Below are 16,686 nucleotides of genomic sequence, written 5' to 3' on the forward strand. Positions count from 1 at the left end.
ATAGAGGCCACCTTGAACATACCTGATGACATTTCTTAATCAGATAAAACCCCGGGTTAGCCCGGTTTTTAACCATACAGTAACAACATATCCGCTACAATAACATAGATTCGAGGATTGCTGTAGTAAATGATCGGTACTTAAGACCGTCGTTTTTATACCTTGAATAGACTAGGCTATGTTAAGTTTGCCATGAAGTTGCTCGTTTGTCGAAATCGCTAACAATTAAAAAATCGTTGCACAAAAATTAACACCAAAACCATGTGAGTTTTCTTGATTATAATTTCAATATTACTATTGTATTACATATTTTGTGGATTTTTATTTTCGTTTAATATGAGAAACTAGAGAGACATTTTGTCAAATTTGGGAATAATCTGTTCGAATTTTATTCGCAATTAATAATTTTTTTTTCTAATACGGTTCTTTCTCTTTTTATACCTTTATAATGAAATGAAATCGTCATTTTATGCTAACTATATAAAATTATAAATATGAAATATTTATATTTCGTATATATTTGTTTGAAAAAGGAAAATTTCAAATTTTGGTTCGAAGTGTTGCTCAAGACAACGGTTCGTTCCCACATTTGGGTCTACGTAACCGGAACGGACCCGGATTTTTATCCGGCCAAGGACTGTCAACTCGGCAGAATTCTGCCACTACAACAACAGCAACACAACGGTAAAATTTCTTTAAAAATTGTTCGGATAGGATTACTATAGAATTTAGCTGCCATAAAAACTAGTCGATCAAAATCAATATAAATATATATATACCATTTTTGCAACTATGAAGGGTATTATAGCTTCGAAATTAACGTTTATTCCTGTTTGAAGAATTTAGAAGTTCAAATAGTTACCTGAACCAAAATGAATTAGTTAACTATATACATATGAGTATATTTATGTTTTATTTAAGTCTACTTTCCCGTTACTTGTTTGTTTTGTTTCCATTACACTTTTCGAGTTTTTATTAAGTTTTCATTTTTATTTTATCTTGGCACAAAATATGACAAAGCATTATTGCTTATTATTAAATATTATTTATATAAAATTTTTTGATAAAATAATTATGTGAGTAGATACGAATACATAGATACGTAAAACATTAAAATTCGTTTTAGTCTTCTATTTAAAAATCTTACTTTACAGTAATACTATAAGTACACTTTAGATCATATCGGCGTAGTACATTAAATGTGTACAAAAAGAACTTAGGTCTTATAATGTCTTTAATTGTTACATTAATATCAGCTTTGAATAACTCTTATTAACATCCAGTAACTTGAGTTTATATTATATAATTTTAATTGATTTAATTCACATATTCCCAAATTAGTACCAAATTAGTGGTTGTGAATTTTAAACCATTAGAGATTTTGGAAAAAGTTTTTGTTTTATATAATCTTCAATGATCTCTATTACATGATCACGCGTTAACTTAGGCACCTTCAACTCATATCCTGCAGTCTTTAATTTTGTATTATCTAAATATAAGTGTTTGTGATACAATTGCTCTTCGTCTAAATATGGCGTTAACGGTGTATTGTTGATTTCATTCTTTTGACATATCTCCGCCCATGGCGTCATGTGTTTATCATTTACATCACTAACTGTATCTGAGAGGCTTAACTAAAGATAGTTAAAAAAAAATAGTTTCTTATAAGTAGAAAACATTATGATAAATGAGAAAATTTACGTACCTTTGTCAAATTCGACATGACCACGCCAAAGTAATCAACATTTATTGAAAATACATCCGATAATATGTCACTTATGGTTCCCTGAGTTGAATCAGCGTCATCGACGATGTTGTATATTTCGCTTGCAGCGGCTGGGTTAAGAGCTAGAAACCACATCGCCGCACAAACATCATCAACATGCACAGTATTAAGTCGCATAGACTCATTCCATAGCAACTTCATACACTCGTTCAAATACTTGTATATTGCAGCCACAATAACGCGAGGCACTAAAGCAAATACATAAACACCAATGTATGATAAAAAATTATTTTGACGAATATGGGCGTATGTGTGTGAGACTGTTATCGAAAAATATAAAGTGTACTCACTCAAGTAGCGCTTATCTCCTAACCCATAGACGATTGGCAGTCTCACAACCGTATAATCCAACACATCGCTTAGCATTTCAAGCTCACGCTCGACCTTCAGTTTTTGTTTAGCCAGAGAAGTCCACGGCTCATGCTTACATTCCTCTTTTTGTGGCACCTTCTCCGAACTGTTAACGCAACCGGAACTTAGCTCGATAAATCTCTTCGCTTTTATGTTTGCCGCTTCGTTGGCACAATTCATACTTAATTTAAGTATTCCTTCCTTATAGACAGCTTCTGTTTGATTTGGACGTGTCTCTGCTGCACAGTTGAAAACTAGATCCCAAGTACGCCCTGTTATGGGATGTGGGGCGAAGGCATTCTTACAAGACGCTGTATGGGATTAACATATAGTAAAGTTGGAAGCTTATAGGAAACAAATATACAAACTTATTGAAAGTCCATATAGATGCTCTTATACTAAGTTTAGCGCGGCGAGAATACAAATTGTGTGGGTTTTTTCATACGTACATATGTATGACTCACAGCAATAAGTAAATATATGTAGTGTATACTAACCGGCATTTATGAGATTAGCGCTGCAAAATTCCACTTTTTTGTTATCAAAAGCTTGATTATGTCGGTCGTTCAGCCAGGCCATTTGTGGAGGTGTTTTATCCACTACACGGATTTCCTCAGTCAAATCATTTTCTATCAAATAAGTAACCATGTTACGGCCGATAAATCCGCACCCTATATGTAGGCAGAAGGTCGTAACGATACAAGTTATCAATATAAAACAAAAGGCAACTATCAGTGGTTTTTGATCAGTAATTGAGTTCTCTACCAAAACTAACGCAAGCGAAAAACTAACCGAAATCTGTTAAATTAATATATATAGTATTTACTTACCTCCCAATATCAGCACCGACGGTTTGTTTTCCATTATTAGCAATATTTTAATATATAAGAATGCAATGAATATGACCTGTTAGTTAATGCCAAATTATGCAAATCGAGGAATAAAAGTTTTGAAATCAACAGCACGAAAGAAGCGAACAAGTGATGAAGTGCGTTGCCACACTAAAAGCCGAAAATGACATTAAGTAATTGGTGAATGACAGAGTTGTTATATATTAGGGGGATTCTCTTGCTCTTGCAAAACCCTTACACGGTGCATGAATTGCCGAATTTTCCTCTCGGTGCAACGGCACAACAACAAAAACACCCAAAAAATTATTTGCAGTGGCTGTAAAATATTGTTACGAATTTACTCTTGCTACTTTACTTTGTTAGGTTCGTATCTCTGGATTGACAAATAAAATCAACACTGTTTAATTTAATTCAACAACTCTTTATTTCACAACTCGTCTACACTATAGCAGTTTACTCTTAGCACTGATTGATTACGTTGGCGCTGCCACGGCTTATATAGCCACGCACTTCTCGCTGATGCCGACGTGTCCTTCTAGAATATCGCGTCTGGAAATTACCAGAACATACGGCTATAGCCACGCACTTCTCGCTGATGCCGACGTGTCCTTCTAGAATATCGCGTCTGGAAATTACCAGAACTTACGGCTATACGGCGCCAGACGCAAGCAGACAGTCGCGGCGCCAGACTCAGCAATTGTTTAACTAGACGAGCAGACAGTGTGGCGCCAGATGTCTACAACAAGACAAATGCTATTCCATATACCTACAGCTATTGTTCATAATCAGGGATGCATATAGTAATACAAATACAACTTAATACTACTTTTGTAACACTGCCCTCCACTAAAGCCTAATCGTCCCGATTAGGCACAAATCCTCTTGAACCAAATGGGGCGAGCCTCTCCAAATGTACTACTTTCATTTTACATCGTGCTTTCCCATTTCTTTGTATGCGGTATACCACGTCATTAAGTCGTTTCATCACCATATAGGGTCCTTCCCAGGCTGTCAGCATTTTCGGGGACAAGCCTTTCTTTCGAAGTGGATTGTACAACAGGACCAGATCACCTTCTTCAAAACCTTTTGAATTTGCCGCTTGATCGAACCGGTCTTTCATCTTATTGCTCATCAGATGGGTATGCTGTCTTACCATTAGATGCAATTCATTCATTTCTTCCTTTAAGGCAGAACAATAATCTCCATCATTTCTTACAGCTGTAGGATTCGTTCCAAACTTAAGATCAGCAGGGAGTCGCAGATCAGATCCGAAAATAATCTTTGCTGGCGTGTAACCAGTTGTCTCGTGCTTCGCTGAACGATACGCCAGCAGGAACATCTGGATGCACTTGTCCCAATTCCGTTGATCTTTATTAACGATTTTCCGCAGATGTTCTTCGAGCGTTCGGTTGAATCTCTCCACCATTCCATCTGATTGTGGATGTAACGCTGTTGTCCGTGTCTTGTGGATGCCCAATAATGTACAGACTTCTTGAAAAATGGAAGATTCGAAATTCCTGCCTTGATCTGAGTGTAATTCGACGGGCACTCCGAACCTTGTTATCCAATTTTCTACAAACGCTTCGGCTACTGTCTTCGCTTCTTGGTTTGGTAAGGCATATACTTCTGGCCATTTACTGAAATAGTCCATGACAACCAGTAGATATTTGTTACCGGCCGTACTGGTTGGGAACGGACCTGCAACATCCATTGCGACTCGTTCAAATGGTGATCCCACGTTGTACTGTTGTAGCCTACCGCGACTTTTGGCTTTAGGACCTTTAGCTGCCATGCACTCTACGCAATTACTTATCCATTCTGCTATGGAATCTCGACAACCGATCCAGTAGAACCGCTGTTTAATCTTCTCTATAGTTTTTGTAATTCCAAGGTGCCCTCCACTAGGTCCATTGTGATATTCTTTCAACACTTTCGGGATCATGGACTTCGGTACTATGATCAACAGACGAGACTGTTTGCCATCTTCACTTTCCCAGGTACGATGAAGGTATCCATTAACGAGGTTTATGCTGTTCCATTGGGCCCAATATGCTTTTGCCGTTGGACTCTCGCTACTTATTTGTTCCTTTGGTGGTCGTACCCCATTTTCTTTGGCTATTATCAGCTTTGTAAGATCAGGGTCCTCCAGCTGATTGATTCTGATGCGGTGAGGAGTCCAATCATCTTCAGGTTCTATATTCAGTAATCGCACGTCGATTATACCTTCTTTTCCTTCTGATTTGGAGCAATGTTTACATTCCAGTGGACAAGGGCGACGTGATAATGCATCCGCATTTTTGTGGTGAATCCCCTTTCGATGTTCCGTTTCGAAGTCGTAATTCTGTAATCTTTCGATCCATCGTGCAATTTGGCCTTCCGGATTCTTAAACTGTAATAACCATTTTAATGCTGCATGATCAGTCCTCAGCAAGAATCGTTGTCCATACAAATACTTGTGGAAATGTTTTACACATTCCACCACAGCTAGTAGTTCTTTTCGCGTCACACAGTAGTTTTTCTCTGGTTTCCCGAGCACTCTGCTGTAATACCCAATTACTCTTTCTTGTCCGTCGATGAGCTGAGACAGGACACCTCCAATTCCATAAGCGCTCGCATCTGTATCCAGGATGAATTTCTTTCCAGGTATTGGATAAGCCAACATCGGCGCCGTACAAAGTAGTTCCTTAAGCTGGTCAAACGCTTTTTCTTGTTCCAACTGCCATACAAACGGGCGATTCTTCTTTGTTAAATCATGTGAACTTCTAGCCACGTTCGCAAATCCAGGTACGAAACGGCGGTAATACGTGCATAAGCCGAGGAAGCTGCGGAGTTCATGAATGTTGGTGGGTCGAGGCCAATCTTTCACTGCTTTTATTTTTCCTTCCTCGGTGTGAATTCCCTCAGTTGACACTTTATGTCCGAGATATGTGACCTGCTTCTTCCATAATGAACACTTTTTGGGATTCAAGCGTAATCCGGCTGATGCTATTCGCTGAAAGACTTCCTCTAGATTTTTCAGATGATCATCAAAACTTTTTCCCATGATGATAATGTCATCAAGATACACCAAACATGTCTTCCAGTTGAGTCCTTTTAACACATGTTCCATCAGTCGCTCGAACGTTGCAGGCGCATTACATAACCCAAATGGCATCACAGAGAATTCCCATAACCCGTCGCCCATACTGAAAGCGGTCTTTTCACGGTCACATTCATCGATCTCGACTTGCCAATATCCACTTTGTAGATCTAATGTAGAAAACCATTTCGCTCCAGACAAGGTGTCTAATGTATCGTCGATTCTTGGTAGAGGATAACTGTCTTTCTTTGTGACATCATTCAACTTCCTATAATCTACGCAGAAACGGGTGCTACCATCTTTCTTTTTAACTAAGACGATAGGTGAGCTCCATGGACTTATTGAAGGTTCGATTACACCGTTTTTGTGCATGTCTTCAATAATTTTGTTAGCATCCTCACGTTTTGCTAGTGGAACCCTACGCGGAGCTTGTCGGATTGGTTTAGCGTCTCCAGTATTTATGCGATGCTTGACAATGCCGGTTCTTCCTGTGTTTCCTTCGTTTGCAAATATGGATGCGTATTTTTCTAATAGTTTTTCTGCTTTTAATTTTTCATTTCCATGCAGTTCGTTCAGCAAATTATTTAGGAGTGTAGGACTTATCTGCTGTGGCTCAATAGTAGGTTTCTGTTGTGACCGTTCGCATCGTGCTATTGCACTTATATTCTGGCACTGTCCAATTACGGCTCCTTTCTTCAGACTTATAGGCGTGTTGAATTCATTCACTACTCTGACCGGAATGGTGGCGTCTTCACTAGTTTTCACAAGCGTTCTTCCTACCAATATGGGTGTATCTATTTTTGTTGGTTCCACAATCCACAACTCTTCAGTCCCACCTCCTCCATTCACTTTGGCCCATACAATCGCCTCAGATTTTGGTGGAATACTCTGATTATCATCAACAATCACCCTCTTACTTTCAACGTTGGTCACATATCCGGTGTTTATAGGCATCTCCATGTTCTGGCAAAACAGCATTTGCTTGTTTAAATCCAAAGTAACCCCGTGATCAATCATGAAATCTACTCCCATTATAATTTCATCCGTGATTTCTGCTACGATGAAGGTGTGATTAACTTCCAGGGTACCAATCATCACTTTGCAAAACACTTTTCCCGCGACAGCTGCTTCCTCCCCGGTGGCCGTTCGAAGCTTGCAACCGACTAATGGTTCAACCGTTCCTCTTACCACATCCGGTCGGATAATTGAATGTGTGGCGCCAGTATCCAAAGTAAGCGTTGACAGTCGTCCATTTACGATGCCGTTGATAGTAAGATTGTTGTCATGGCGACCTATTTGTGATATCGAGATGGCGGGGCAAATAGTTGTGGGAACCAGCTCACGCCCCTTTGAACTGTTCCGTTTTAGTTTAACGACTTGTGAGATGTGGATGCTCCGTCCTCGTTATCTGTTGGTTGTTTCCGTTTTGATGGGTTTACTTTTATTTTGCAATTTCGGGCAAAGTGACCCGCTTTTCCACAGTTGAAACATCTGCCTGTTGTATTTACTCGCGGTGCAGCAATTGTCTTCAGAGTCTTCAATATTTCTTCCATCAGCGCCGGTTGTTCCATTTCAACCCTTTGTACCTTGTGTGTTGGTTTACTTAGTAGGGAAGCTGTTTCCTGTGTGAGGGCGTGCGAAACCGTTTCAGCAAACGTTCTTTTTGGCAATGCATATGTGGCGCGTTTGGTGTCCACATCACGAATTCCATTTATGAAACATTGAATTTTTACCCTCTCAATGTAATCCACAGGTGCATCTGCATTTGCCAAATGAGCCAGTCGTTCTATTTCAGTTGCGAACTCTTGCAATGACTCGTTCATTTTCTGACCCCTATTTTGCAGTTCGATCTGGTATATTTGTTTCCGGTGCTCACTACCATATCGTCTTTCTATCGCACTCATCAATGCCTCATAGTTGTCCCGTTCACAGTCTGGAATAGTCTGAAGGATTTCTGCCGCAGGCCCTTTCAATGATACAAACAAGGACGCCACTTTGTCCGCTGCATTCCAGTTATTGGCCATTGCTGTCTTTTCAAACTGAAGTTTGAAAATTTGAAATGGAATACTTCCATCGAATGTGGGTGCCTTCAATCTTGGATTATTTGTTGATGGTGCAGGGCCATGCAGTTGCAGTTCTCGCATACGATTACTCAGTTGAAGAAATTCTGATCTTAAATTTTCTTCGTCATTTTTTATTGTGCTTAATTCGTCTTCAAATTTTGAAAATTTCTCTTGCACTTGTGTATTATTTTCTGTAATCTGTTGTACCAAACGCTTTTCTAACTGCGTATTATTTTCAGTCATTTGTTGTGTAAGGCAAGACTTTAACTGCGATGTATTTTCAGCTATTTGCTGTGCCAGACGATTTTCTGTTTGCACTGCATTTTCTGCCATTTGCTGTGCCAGACGATTTTCTGTTTGCACTGCATTTTCTGCCATTTGCTTAATAGCCACTAACAACGTGTTCATGTCTACACTTGATGATGTTCGTTGTTCTTCTACTTTCTCTTCTACCTTTGTAGAAGTTTCTGGCCCAACAAATTCGAACTCGTCCACATTAATTCCATCCGCTTCCATTGCTTCACGTAATCGTGCCTGCAGATCCGCCTTTTGCCCGCTTATCGGCAAATTACGCTCCTCCAGTTCCTTTTTTAATTGCTGAATTCTCAATTCTCCGAATTTAACCATCTTGAATTTGGATTATTTGACAATCCCACTTCTGACACCAATTGTTACGAATTTACTCTTGCTACTTTACTTTGTTAGGTTCGTATCTCTGGATTGACAAATAAAATCAACACTGTTTAATTTAATTCAACAACTCTTTATTTCACAACTCGTCTACACTATAGCAGTTTACTCTTAGCACTGATTGATTACGTTGGCGCTGCCACGGCTTATATAGCCACGCACTTCTCGCTGATGCCGACGTGTCCTTCTAGAATATCGCGTCTGGAAATTACCAGAACATACGGCTATAGCCACGCACTTCTCGCTGATGCCGACGTGTCCTTCTAGAATATCGCGTCTGGAAATTACCAGAACTTACGGCTATACGGCGCCAGACGCAAGCAGACAGTCGCGGCGCCAGACTCAGCAATTGTTTAACTAGACGAGCAGACAGTGTGGCGCCAGATGTCTACAACAAGACAAATGCTATTCCATATACCTACAGCTATTGTTCATAATCAGGGATGCATATAGTAATACAAATACAACTTAATACTACTTTTGTAACAATATATAAGATCAAAATCCATGTTTATTTTCGTGCAATGACACGAAAAAAAATAATTGCAATCCTATGCTAGCTGACATTTTATTTAAATACATAATTTAACGTTACATTCTTGAGGAAGGTAAATTTAAATAGATTTTATAAGTATTTGTTACAGTTTTTTTCTTAAGAATGAATGCAGAAGGTGCGCCAATTCACAATAGCCATGCACAATAATTATTTCCAATAAATTGACCGAATCAGCAGTTCATATAAAATTAGATTATGGGTGCCCTTGTATATTTCTTGTATATTTCGGATTTTTTCAATCTTACAAGAGCAAGAGAATCCCCCTATTATTTCACCATAATTCGTGACAAATTACAATTAAAATATTGGACCAATAGATAGATAGATAGATTGTTGATTGAGGCATGCACTGCGACCACGGGTCTAGGTGAGGGCACACACTAGCTCACAAAGACTCGCTTAGCCCCAGCATATTGATGAAGTCCAATATCCTACTGGGTGCTAGCGAGGCAGTGTGATCCCTATCCGGAAACATGGATCCGAGGGCCTTTGACCTGCGCCTACAGACTGCGTTGCAGTCGAATAGCAGGTGCTCCGGGGTTTCAGGCTCACTGTCGCAGAACCGGCAGTTTGCGCAAGTTGAGAGGCCCATGTTTGATAAATGCCTTCTTAGCTTGCAGTGGCCGGTGTAGAATGCGACCAGGAGCCTGAGTTTGTTTCTTGGGAGGTTGATTATAGTCTCGAACCTCTTTTGGTTATACCCCCCCACTAACAGTTTGGCATGACGCATCCCGTGCGCTCGCTGCCAGTGTGCCTCCCTGCACGCTCTTTCCTCTTTGCGGAGCAGTTCCTTCACCGTATGGGGACCCACTCCAGTGAATGGTTCTGGCCCCACCATAGCAGTGGAGGCTGCGGAGCGGGCAAGCTCGTCAGCCAGTTCTTTGCCGGCTATTCCCCTGTGACCAGGCACCCAGATAAGGTGTACCTGGTTCTTTTCGGCTAGGTTGTCAAGCCTGTTTCTACACTCTTGCACTAGCAGCGATTTGATTTCGTAAGAGGAAATCGCTTTTAGTGCCGCCTGACTATCACTGATTATAGCTATTCGCTCGTTGCGATAGTTTCGGTGAAGGTTTATCTCAATACACCGGGTTATGGCCAGAACTTCGGCTTGGAAAATGCTCGGAAAGTTTCCCATCGGAATGGCGAGCTTGGTACGCGGACCCGCGATACCCGCACCTATTCCTTCCGATGTCTTCGAGCCATCGGTGTACCACCTCAGTGTGCTATCCCTTAGCATTTGCTCAAGAGTGGTGTCGTTCCACTCACTCTTACTACCAAGGGTAACCTTAAACTTCCTTGTTAAGTGGGTCGTTTTGCTGATGCCGTCCCTTGGGAGGAGGGCAATAGGAATATCACCACTTATTCTCTCCATCCTCTGGGACGAAATTATCTTGCCTTTGCCACCACCCTCCGCTGTTATCTGCAGAAGTGAGTTCTTGGCTACTTGACCTATTATTATATGGAGCGGTGTGAGCTCCAGCAGGACCTCCAGAGCCGCCGTAGGGCAGGTCCGCATGGCTCCCGTCATGCACAAGCATGCCAGCCGCTGTAGTTTGGCCAGTTGGGTTCCCACCGAAGCCTGTGCCGCCACGGAGGCCCAGGACACCGCCCCGTATGTAATAATCGGTCGGACAATCATGGTGTATAACCACCTAATGATTTTTGGCTTACATCCCCAGGATCTACCCGCCAGCCGTTTGCATACCATCAGTGCCTTTGTTGCCTTGGCTACCGTTTGGTTCACGTGCTGCTTCCATCGTAGGGTAGAATCCAGAGTGAGACCTAGGTATTTAACCTTGTTAGTCATTTCAATCTCTCTGCCCCCAAGTGTGAGGTTCCTCAGGCCGGGTAGGGACCTGCGCCTTGTAAATGGGACGATGGTTGTCTTCGAGGGGTTGATGTTTAATTCAACTCCCCTGCACCACCCCTTTGCCAGATTCAGACCGCGTTGTACTAGGTCACAGAGAGTATCCTCAAATTTACCTCTTGCTAATATCACAATATCGTCCGCGTACCCTTGGCAGCGGATCCCGTTGTCAGTTAGCAATTCTAGCAGCTCATCCACGACAAGGCTCCACAGTAGTGGTGATAGCACACCTCCCTGTGGGCACCCTCTTGTCACCCCTAGATGAATTGTTGTATCGCCAACTTTGGTCTCAGCTATTCTGGTGCGCAGCACAGCGTCTATCCATCTGCGCACCGGTGTAGCAACCTTCCTTCTCTCCAGTGCCCTGGCTACACTCCTGTGAGACGTGTTGTCAAAGGCACCTTCGATATCTAGAAAGGCGCATATAATCACCTCCCCTTCTTCCATTGAACTCTCGATCTCTGAGGTCAACTGGTACAGAGCCGTACTGGTTGATCTTCCCGCTCTGTATGCATGCTGAGTAGCATGCAGGGGTGCAGTTTTCAGCACCGTCGACCTAATATTGTTGTCAATGATCTTTTCCATCGTCTTCAGCAGGAAGGAGGTTAGACTGATCGGCCTGTGGGATTTGGCCAAGGAGTAGTCCCTCCTACCTGCTTTCGGTATGAAGATCACCTCTGCCGTCCTCCATGGGTCCGGGATGTACGCCAGTGCAAGGCTCTCCCTTAGCAGCCGAACAAGGTGAGGTAGCAACAGCTGCTCGCCCTGTTGCAAAAACGCCGGGAAGATGCCATCCACCCCCGGAGACTTGAATTTTTCGAACGTGGCCATAGCCCACTTGATCGAGTCCGCAGTAACTAGCTGTTTGGCGGTTGCCCAATCCAAGCGGGTTGGCCTATGTTCGCTCACAGGTGGACTTTGGTCCACCGGGATAGTCTCCGGGAAGTGAGCACGCAGGAGCTCTGACGCCCTTCCCTCGGCGTTGGCCGTAAACGTCCCGTCGCTCCTCTTAATGGCCAGTTCCGTGCTTGTCTTTCCACTGGCCAGAGCTTTGTGTAGCCGCGCCGCTTCTGGTGTGGAGGAGACTTTTTCACAGAAGCTCCTGAAACTGTTTTGTTTTGCTGACCTAATCTCTTTATTGTATAGAGTTAGGTAGCACCTGTACTCCTCCCAGACCCCTGTACGCTTCGCCTTGTTTCTTGTCCACCAGGGACAGTTACGTCTGTCTGTGGGCGCTATTTGGGGACAACTCTCATTGTTGGCTTTGGTGATTGACTCGTTTAGTGCCAAAACCCTGCTCTCTATCCCCAGGCCCGTGACGCTATCGTCAATCTGGTTCTGCCTTTGTAAACCGTCCTTTAGTTTTTCCCTGAAAACACCCCAGTTTGTTCTGCGGGGGTTGCGTCTCGGGGGGAGTTGCCTGACCTCTACCTTCAGTGCGAACCTTATTATTCTGTGGTCTGATAGGGAGGGCTCCGTTGAAACCCTTCACCCTGAGACCCAACCATTAGCATGCTCGCTGCTGAAGGTGATGTCCAGCACCCCCCTCCTGCTTATAGTTATAAAGGTGGGTTCACAACCTACGTTCTCAATTGCTAAACTACTACCTAATACATACTCTAGTAAAGACTCACCCCTTGCGTTACAATCCGTGCTCCCCCATTCCACGTGGTGAGCATTCGCGTCACATCCTATGATGAGGGGCAGCCTGTACCTCCTGCAGTACTCCACGAGCCTAATCACTCCCTCAGGGGGTGCTGCTGCTGTCTCCCCTGGGAAGTAGGCTGATGCCAGGACGAAGCTTTTGCCCTCCCAGTCTCTGGCCTGTACTGCTACCAAGTCCTGCGTCAGGAACTCTGAAATGCAGAAGAAATTGAAATTATTCCTGAACACTATGAACGATCAAGGCCTCTCGCTGGAGATGTCCCAAATTACCTTGTTTTGTTCCGTCTTGAGGCCTTTGACCTCTCCTTTGTAGACCCATGGTTCTTGGATCAACAGAACGCCCAATTTATCCGCTGTGAACCTGCTCGTAATCACTGCTGAGGCCTCCGCCGCGTGATGCAGGTTCACTTGGGCAACCTCCACGTCGACGGCCATTAAGGTAGTGACTCGAGGTCGTTCGCGCTGCTGTCCACTGGGTCCTCTAGTCCCTCGAGGAGCTCCTGGGTGGAAGGTAGCTCGGTTTCGTGGGCATCCAGGACGTCAGCGGTAGCGACCTTCGTAGTCTGCTCAACCCTGCTCACGCCCGGTTGCTTTGCCACGGCGTCCACCTGCATCTTCTCCATCGCCTTGCTCACCATCGTTTTCTGCTCGTGTTGACGCGCTACCACTCGGCTGGGTGGCAGTCTTCCCGTCCTCCTCTCTTCCTGTAGTCACTGGTTTATGCGGCCTCATGACCACCATGCTGAACCTATAAAATAGGCGGAAGCTTGCTGCACGTATGTACCTGTACGACACGTCGTCTATGTACAGGTACAGTCTCCAACCTCGTAGCTCTCCTTTGTCCTCCAGCTGGCTACTGACAATTCGCCAGGCCGCGATGCTAAGGCCCCGGTTTTGGTTCTTTATTAAGTTTAGGGCAAACTGGTACGGCTTGTCATCGCTTCGGGGGAGGAACACCGTCATCCTGTGCATAACTGGCAGGTCCTCCGCCCTTTTTGCACAGAGGACTGGACCGGTCCAGCCACTTAGCTTTGGGGTAAATTCCCGCAGCCAGTCGGCGGACTCCTGGTCGTTGCAGTCCACCTGTAGCATTCCCCCTCTGAATTCAACCCCGAGGAAGGATGCCGCGTATTCAGCTCCGCCAGCTACCTCTTCTAGGAGGAGGTTTTGGAGCACCGTGAGTTGCTCCGACTCCAACGACACCGCCGGGTGAGGCAGTACAGCCATGCGGATGCTTTTGACAGCGTCCACATACCTGCGCCGCCCATCCTCCACCCGGGGGGGAGCCGGTGCTGATGATTGACCTTCAGTTCTCCTGCTGACCAATATTTTTAGAGCTATTCAATTCTAAAAGTACGTAGTTTGTAGTTGTTGATATTGAAACAAATTTTTATGTTGACTACTGACAATCGAAAAATATATTTTTTTTTAAATGAATGCCAGCGTGACAATGATGTTAATGATACTCAAATCTGCAAATCGAAACTCTATAATTTAAACGTTTCCTATACTCCGTTTTGGAGGACTCCTGAAATAATAATTGAACTTCTTGAACTCCACCTTTTGGACAATTGTTTTGTTAAGCTTATTCCATAATAGTGCTGTTCCTTGCTAAATTTATGTTTCAAAATTCGTGTTCTTGGATCCAATTTATATTGAACTAGGACTTTTAATTTCATTTAGTTGTGAATACTTTCAGAAAAAATCCATAATACAAATATTGTTTGAAATCATAAATACTAAAATTGAAAGTTTTTCAGGAATTCATATTGCTAGCCGTATTGAAACCATTAGTTTTGCAAAATAAATTGTATTAGCTGTCTGGTAATATCAAACTAAGAGAAAGTTTTGGTTTTCTTTTTTTTATCATTTTCGCGATTAGGACTGGCAGCACTGTCTCACTTGTACGATTTTCTTTGTTGCCATTGTAATTACTGATTAACTTTTTTCGGTTTTAAATGCGAAAATGCCGCCAACAAAACAATTGAATTTGAATATTGAAGTAGATGTTTTAACCGCAGGTTCAGCAGCTGACGTAGTAAACTCAATCCTAGAGTTTCTGCTATTCCAAAGAAACCAAATCCCATTTGTTTACAACACTTACAAATACTATGTCGGATTATGGACAGATGAAGTAGAAGGTACTGCCAATGGCAAAATGGAAACTTGTACGCAATCTGGACAATATTCAAGCGGCCTTCACTTCTATCAATTAGAACGACAACGGGAGCAGGCTCTTAGAACTAAAGAGGCAATAAGTGCAATGCGTGAGCTGATTAGAAAGTCATTTGACAAGAATAATGTACGTAGCCTGAGATTTCTATTTGGTCCAACAACGTTTACAGCAAAGGAAGCATACACAATTCACATACCAATCGATTCAATATCGCGGTTGCATTCCCATCATCAACACCGCATTCCACATGCTCGTCTAAATCAAACATTAATGTAAGTAAAATTCATACATTTGATAAACAAATATAAAATAAGCAAATATTTTTACAGCTCACTTTTAACTAGCGAAGATCTGTATGGCATTTTCTCACATAATCTTTGCCCAACTAACTTGTATCTTGAACTGGAATTATTATGTGAAGAAGGAATTTTAAGGGACACTTGTTCAAAAACAGAGTTACTACCAAAAGACATCTATCAGTTGCCTCCAAGTTGTAAGGATATTCATTTTCACTTACAGCACACACCATTCCCTATATCGAATGAAAACGAGTCCTTAAATTGTTGTAAGGAGATTGAAGTATTTGAAGGTGTGATGTCTCTTAATATAAATGATAGTGAAAATAGAAAAAGCGATTATGGTTGCAAAAAACATGATCAGCTCTTGCCAACTTGGTGGGAAGCAGATGTTTTAGTGCAAGGATTTAAAGAGAAACCAATAAAAGGCTTGAGCATTTGGACAAAATAATTATTATATTAAGACAGATATAATTAATTTTTTTAACAATCGGTCTAGATAATTTTTTATTTGTAATTTAGAAATTTACCATCATAATGTAGCACTATTAAAAAAAAAAATCCTCAAAATAAAGATTGTGCTTTCAATGTTTAAATAGTACACTAAGCTTAATTAAATAAAAAGGTACGTATTGAAAATCTAGTCATCGAAAAGTTTTAGTTTTTAAAAAGTATGTTCAAATCTGAATTGTTAAAATATAGTAAAAAAAATTAGAAGTATGAAGTGCCACGATTCAGATGCTACTGATACACAGTTTAACTTGTTTGCCAAAAAGATAGCTGAAGAATGTCGTGATATTGTGAATGATAAACCGCCGATACCACCTTGCGAAAGGACTAATCTAAAACCACCAACACTGCACACATTTTGTAACCACAATATTAATATTCAATACAAATATCAGAATGATGACAAAAGTGGAAAGCCAAAACCGTGTGGAATTTGTATTAAGCTAGATGAGAAGGGGAAGAAACAATCACCATGTCCGCTTTGTACAAAAAAGGAAATGTCACGCGAAGAGAAATTGGCCGAAGCTATTAAATGCATTTCTAGCCCTCTGCCGAGGTGGTTTAATGAACCAGAACGTTGTGATCCAATGAGCGTGTGCTGTCGTATGTTAGGAGGTATCAGAAAATGCCCTAGAACAGAAGACCCTTGTTCATGTGTAGAATTAGAATCTCAATCCAAGGTCAGTTCAATAAGTTGAATATAGTAGTAGAATACTTTGTTGCACCCTTTGAGTTTTAGGTAGACAAATTCGCTGTAAATTATCCTCCAAATAAATTAATTCTGTCTTCTGGATTG

At 42.1% G+C, this 16,686-nt stretch overlaps 2 protein-coding genes across 2 annotated transcripts; one reads left to right on the forward strand and one right to left on the reverse strand.

Moving 5' to 3' along the window:
* Window positions 1–980: 980 nt before the first annotated feature.
* On the reverse strand, window positions 981–3,150 carry LOC105222925 (uncharacterized). The gene is made up of 5 exons (XM_011200492.4): window positions 2,968–3,150; window positions 2,635–2,808; window positions 2,077–2,448; window positions 1,706–1,974; window positions 981–1,634 (listed from the first exon to the last, which is right to left on the reverse strand). Exons 1-5 carry the CDS (start codon window positions 2,999–3,001, stop codon window positions 1,365–1,367), a joined length of 1,119 nt encoding a protein of 372 aa, XP_011198794.1. The 5' UTR covers window positions 3,002–3,150; the 3' UTR covers window positions 981–1,364.
* Window positions 3,151–14,732: 11,582 nt separating this feature from the next.
* Window positions 14,733–16,023, forward strand: LOC105222923 (uncharacterized). Its single transcript, XM_011200490.4, has 2 exons — window positions 14,733–15,356; window positions 15,414–16,023. The coding sequence occupies exons 1-2, from the start codon at window positions 14,875–14,877 to the stop codon at window positions 15,829–15,831; spliced, it is 900 nt and encodes a 299-aa protein (XP_011198792.2). The 5' UTR covers window positions 14,733–14,874; the 3' UTR covers window positions 15,832–16,023.
* The last annotated feature ends 663 nt before the right edge of the window (window positions 16,024–16,686 follow it).

Source organism: Bactrocera dorsalis, chromosome 2 (assembly GCF_023373825.1).
Source record: "Bactrocera dorsalis isolate Fly_Bdor chromosome 2, ASM2337382v1, whole genome shotgun sequence".
Lineage (NCBI taxonomy): Eukaryota > Metazoa > Arthropoda > Insecta > Diptera > Tephritidae > Bactrocera > Bactrocera dorsalis.

Excerpts from the sequence above, each read along its gene's own strand:
- LOC105222925 (XM_011200492.4), bottom strand. The coding sequence starts at position 3,001 with ATGGAAAACAAACCGTCGGTGCTGATATTGGGAG. Across the intron at positions 2,449-2,634 it reads CGCTAATCTCATAAATGCCG|CGTCTTGTAAGAATGCCTTC; the intron begins GTTAGTATACAC and ends AATCCCATACAG. Across the intron at positions 1,635-1,705 it reads TCATGTCGAATTTGACAAAG|TTAAGCCTCTCAGATACAGT; the intron begins GTACGTAAATTT and ends AACTATCTTTAG.
- LOC105222923 (XM_011200490.4), top strand. The coding sequence starts at position 14,875 with ATGCCGCCAACAAAACAATTGAATTTGAATATTGAAGTAGATGTTTTA. Across the intron at positions 15,357-15,413 it reads CGTCTAAATCAAACATTAAT|CTCACTTTTAACTAGCGAAG; the intron begins GTAAGTAAAATT and ends ATATTTTTACAG.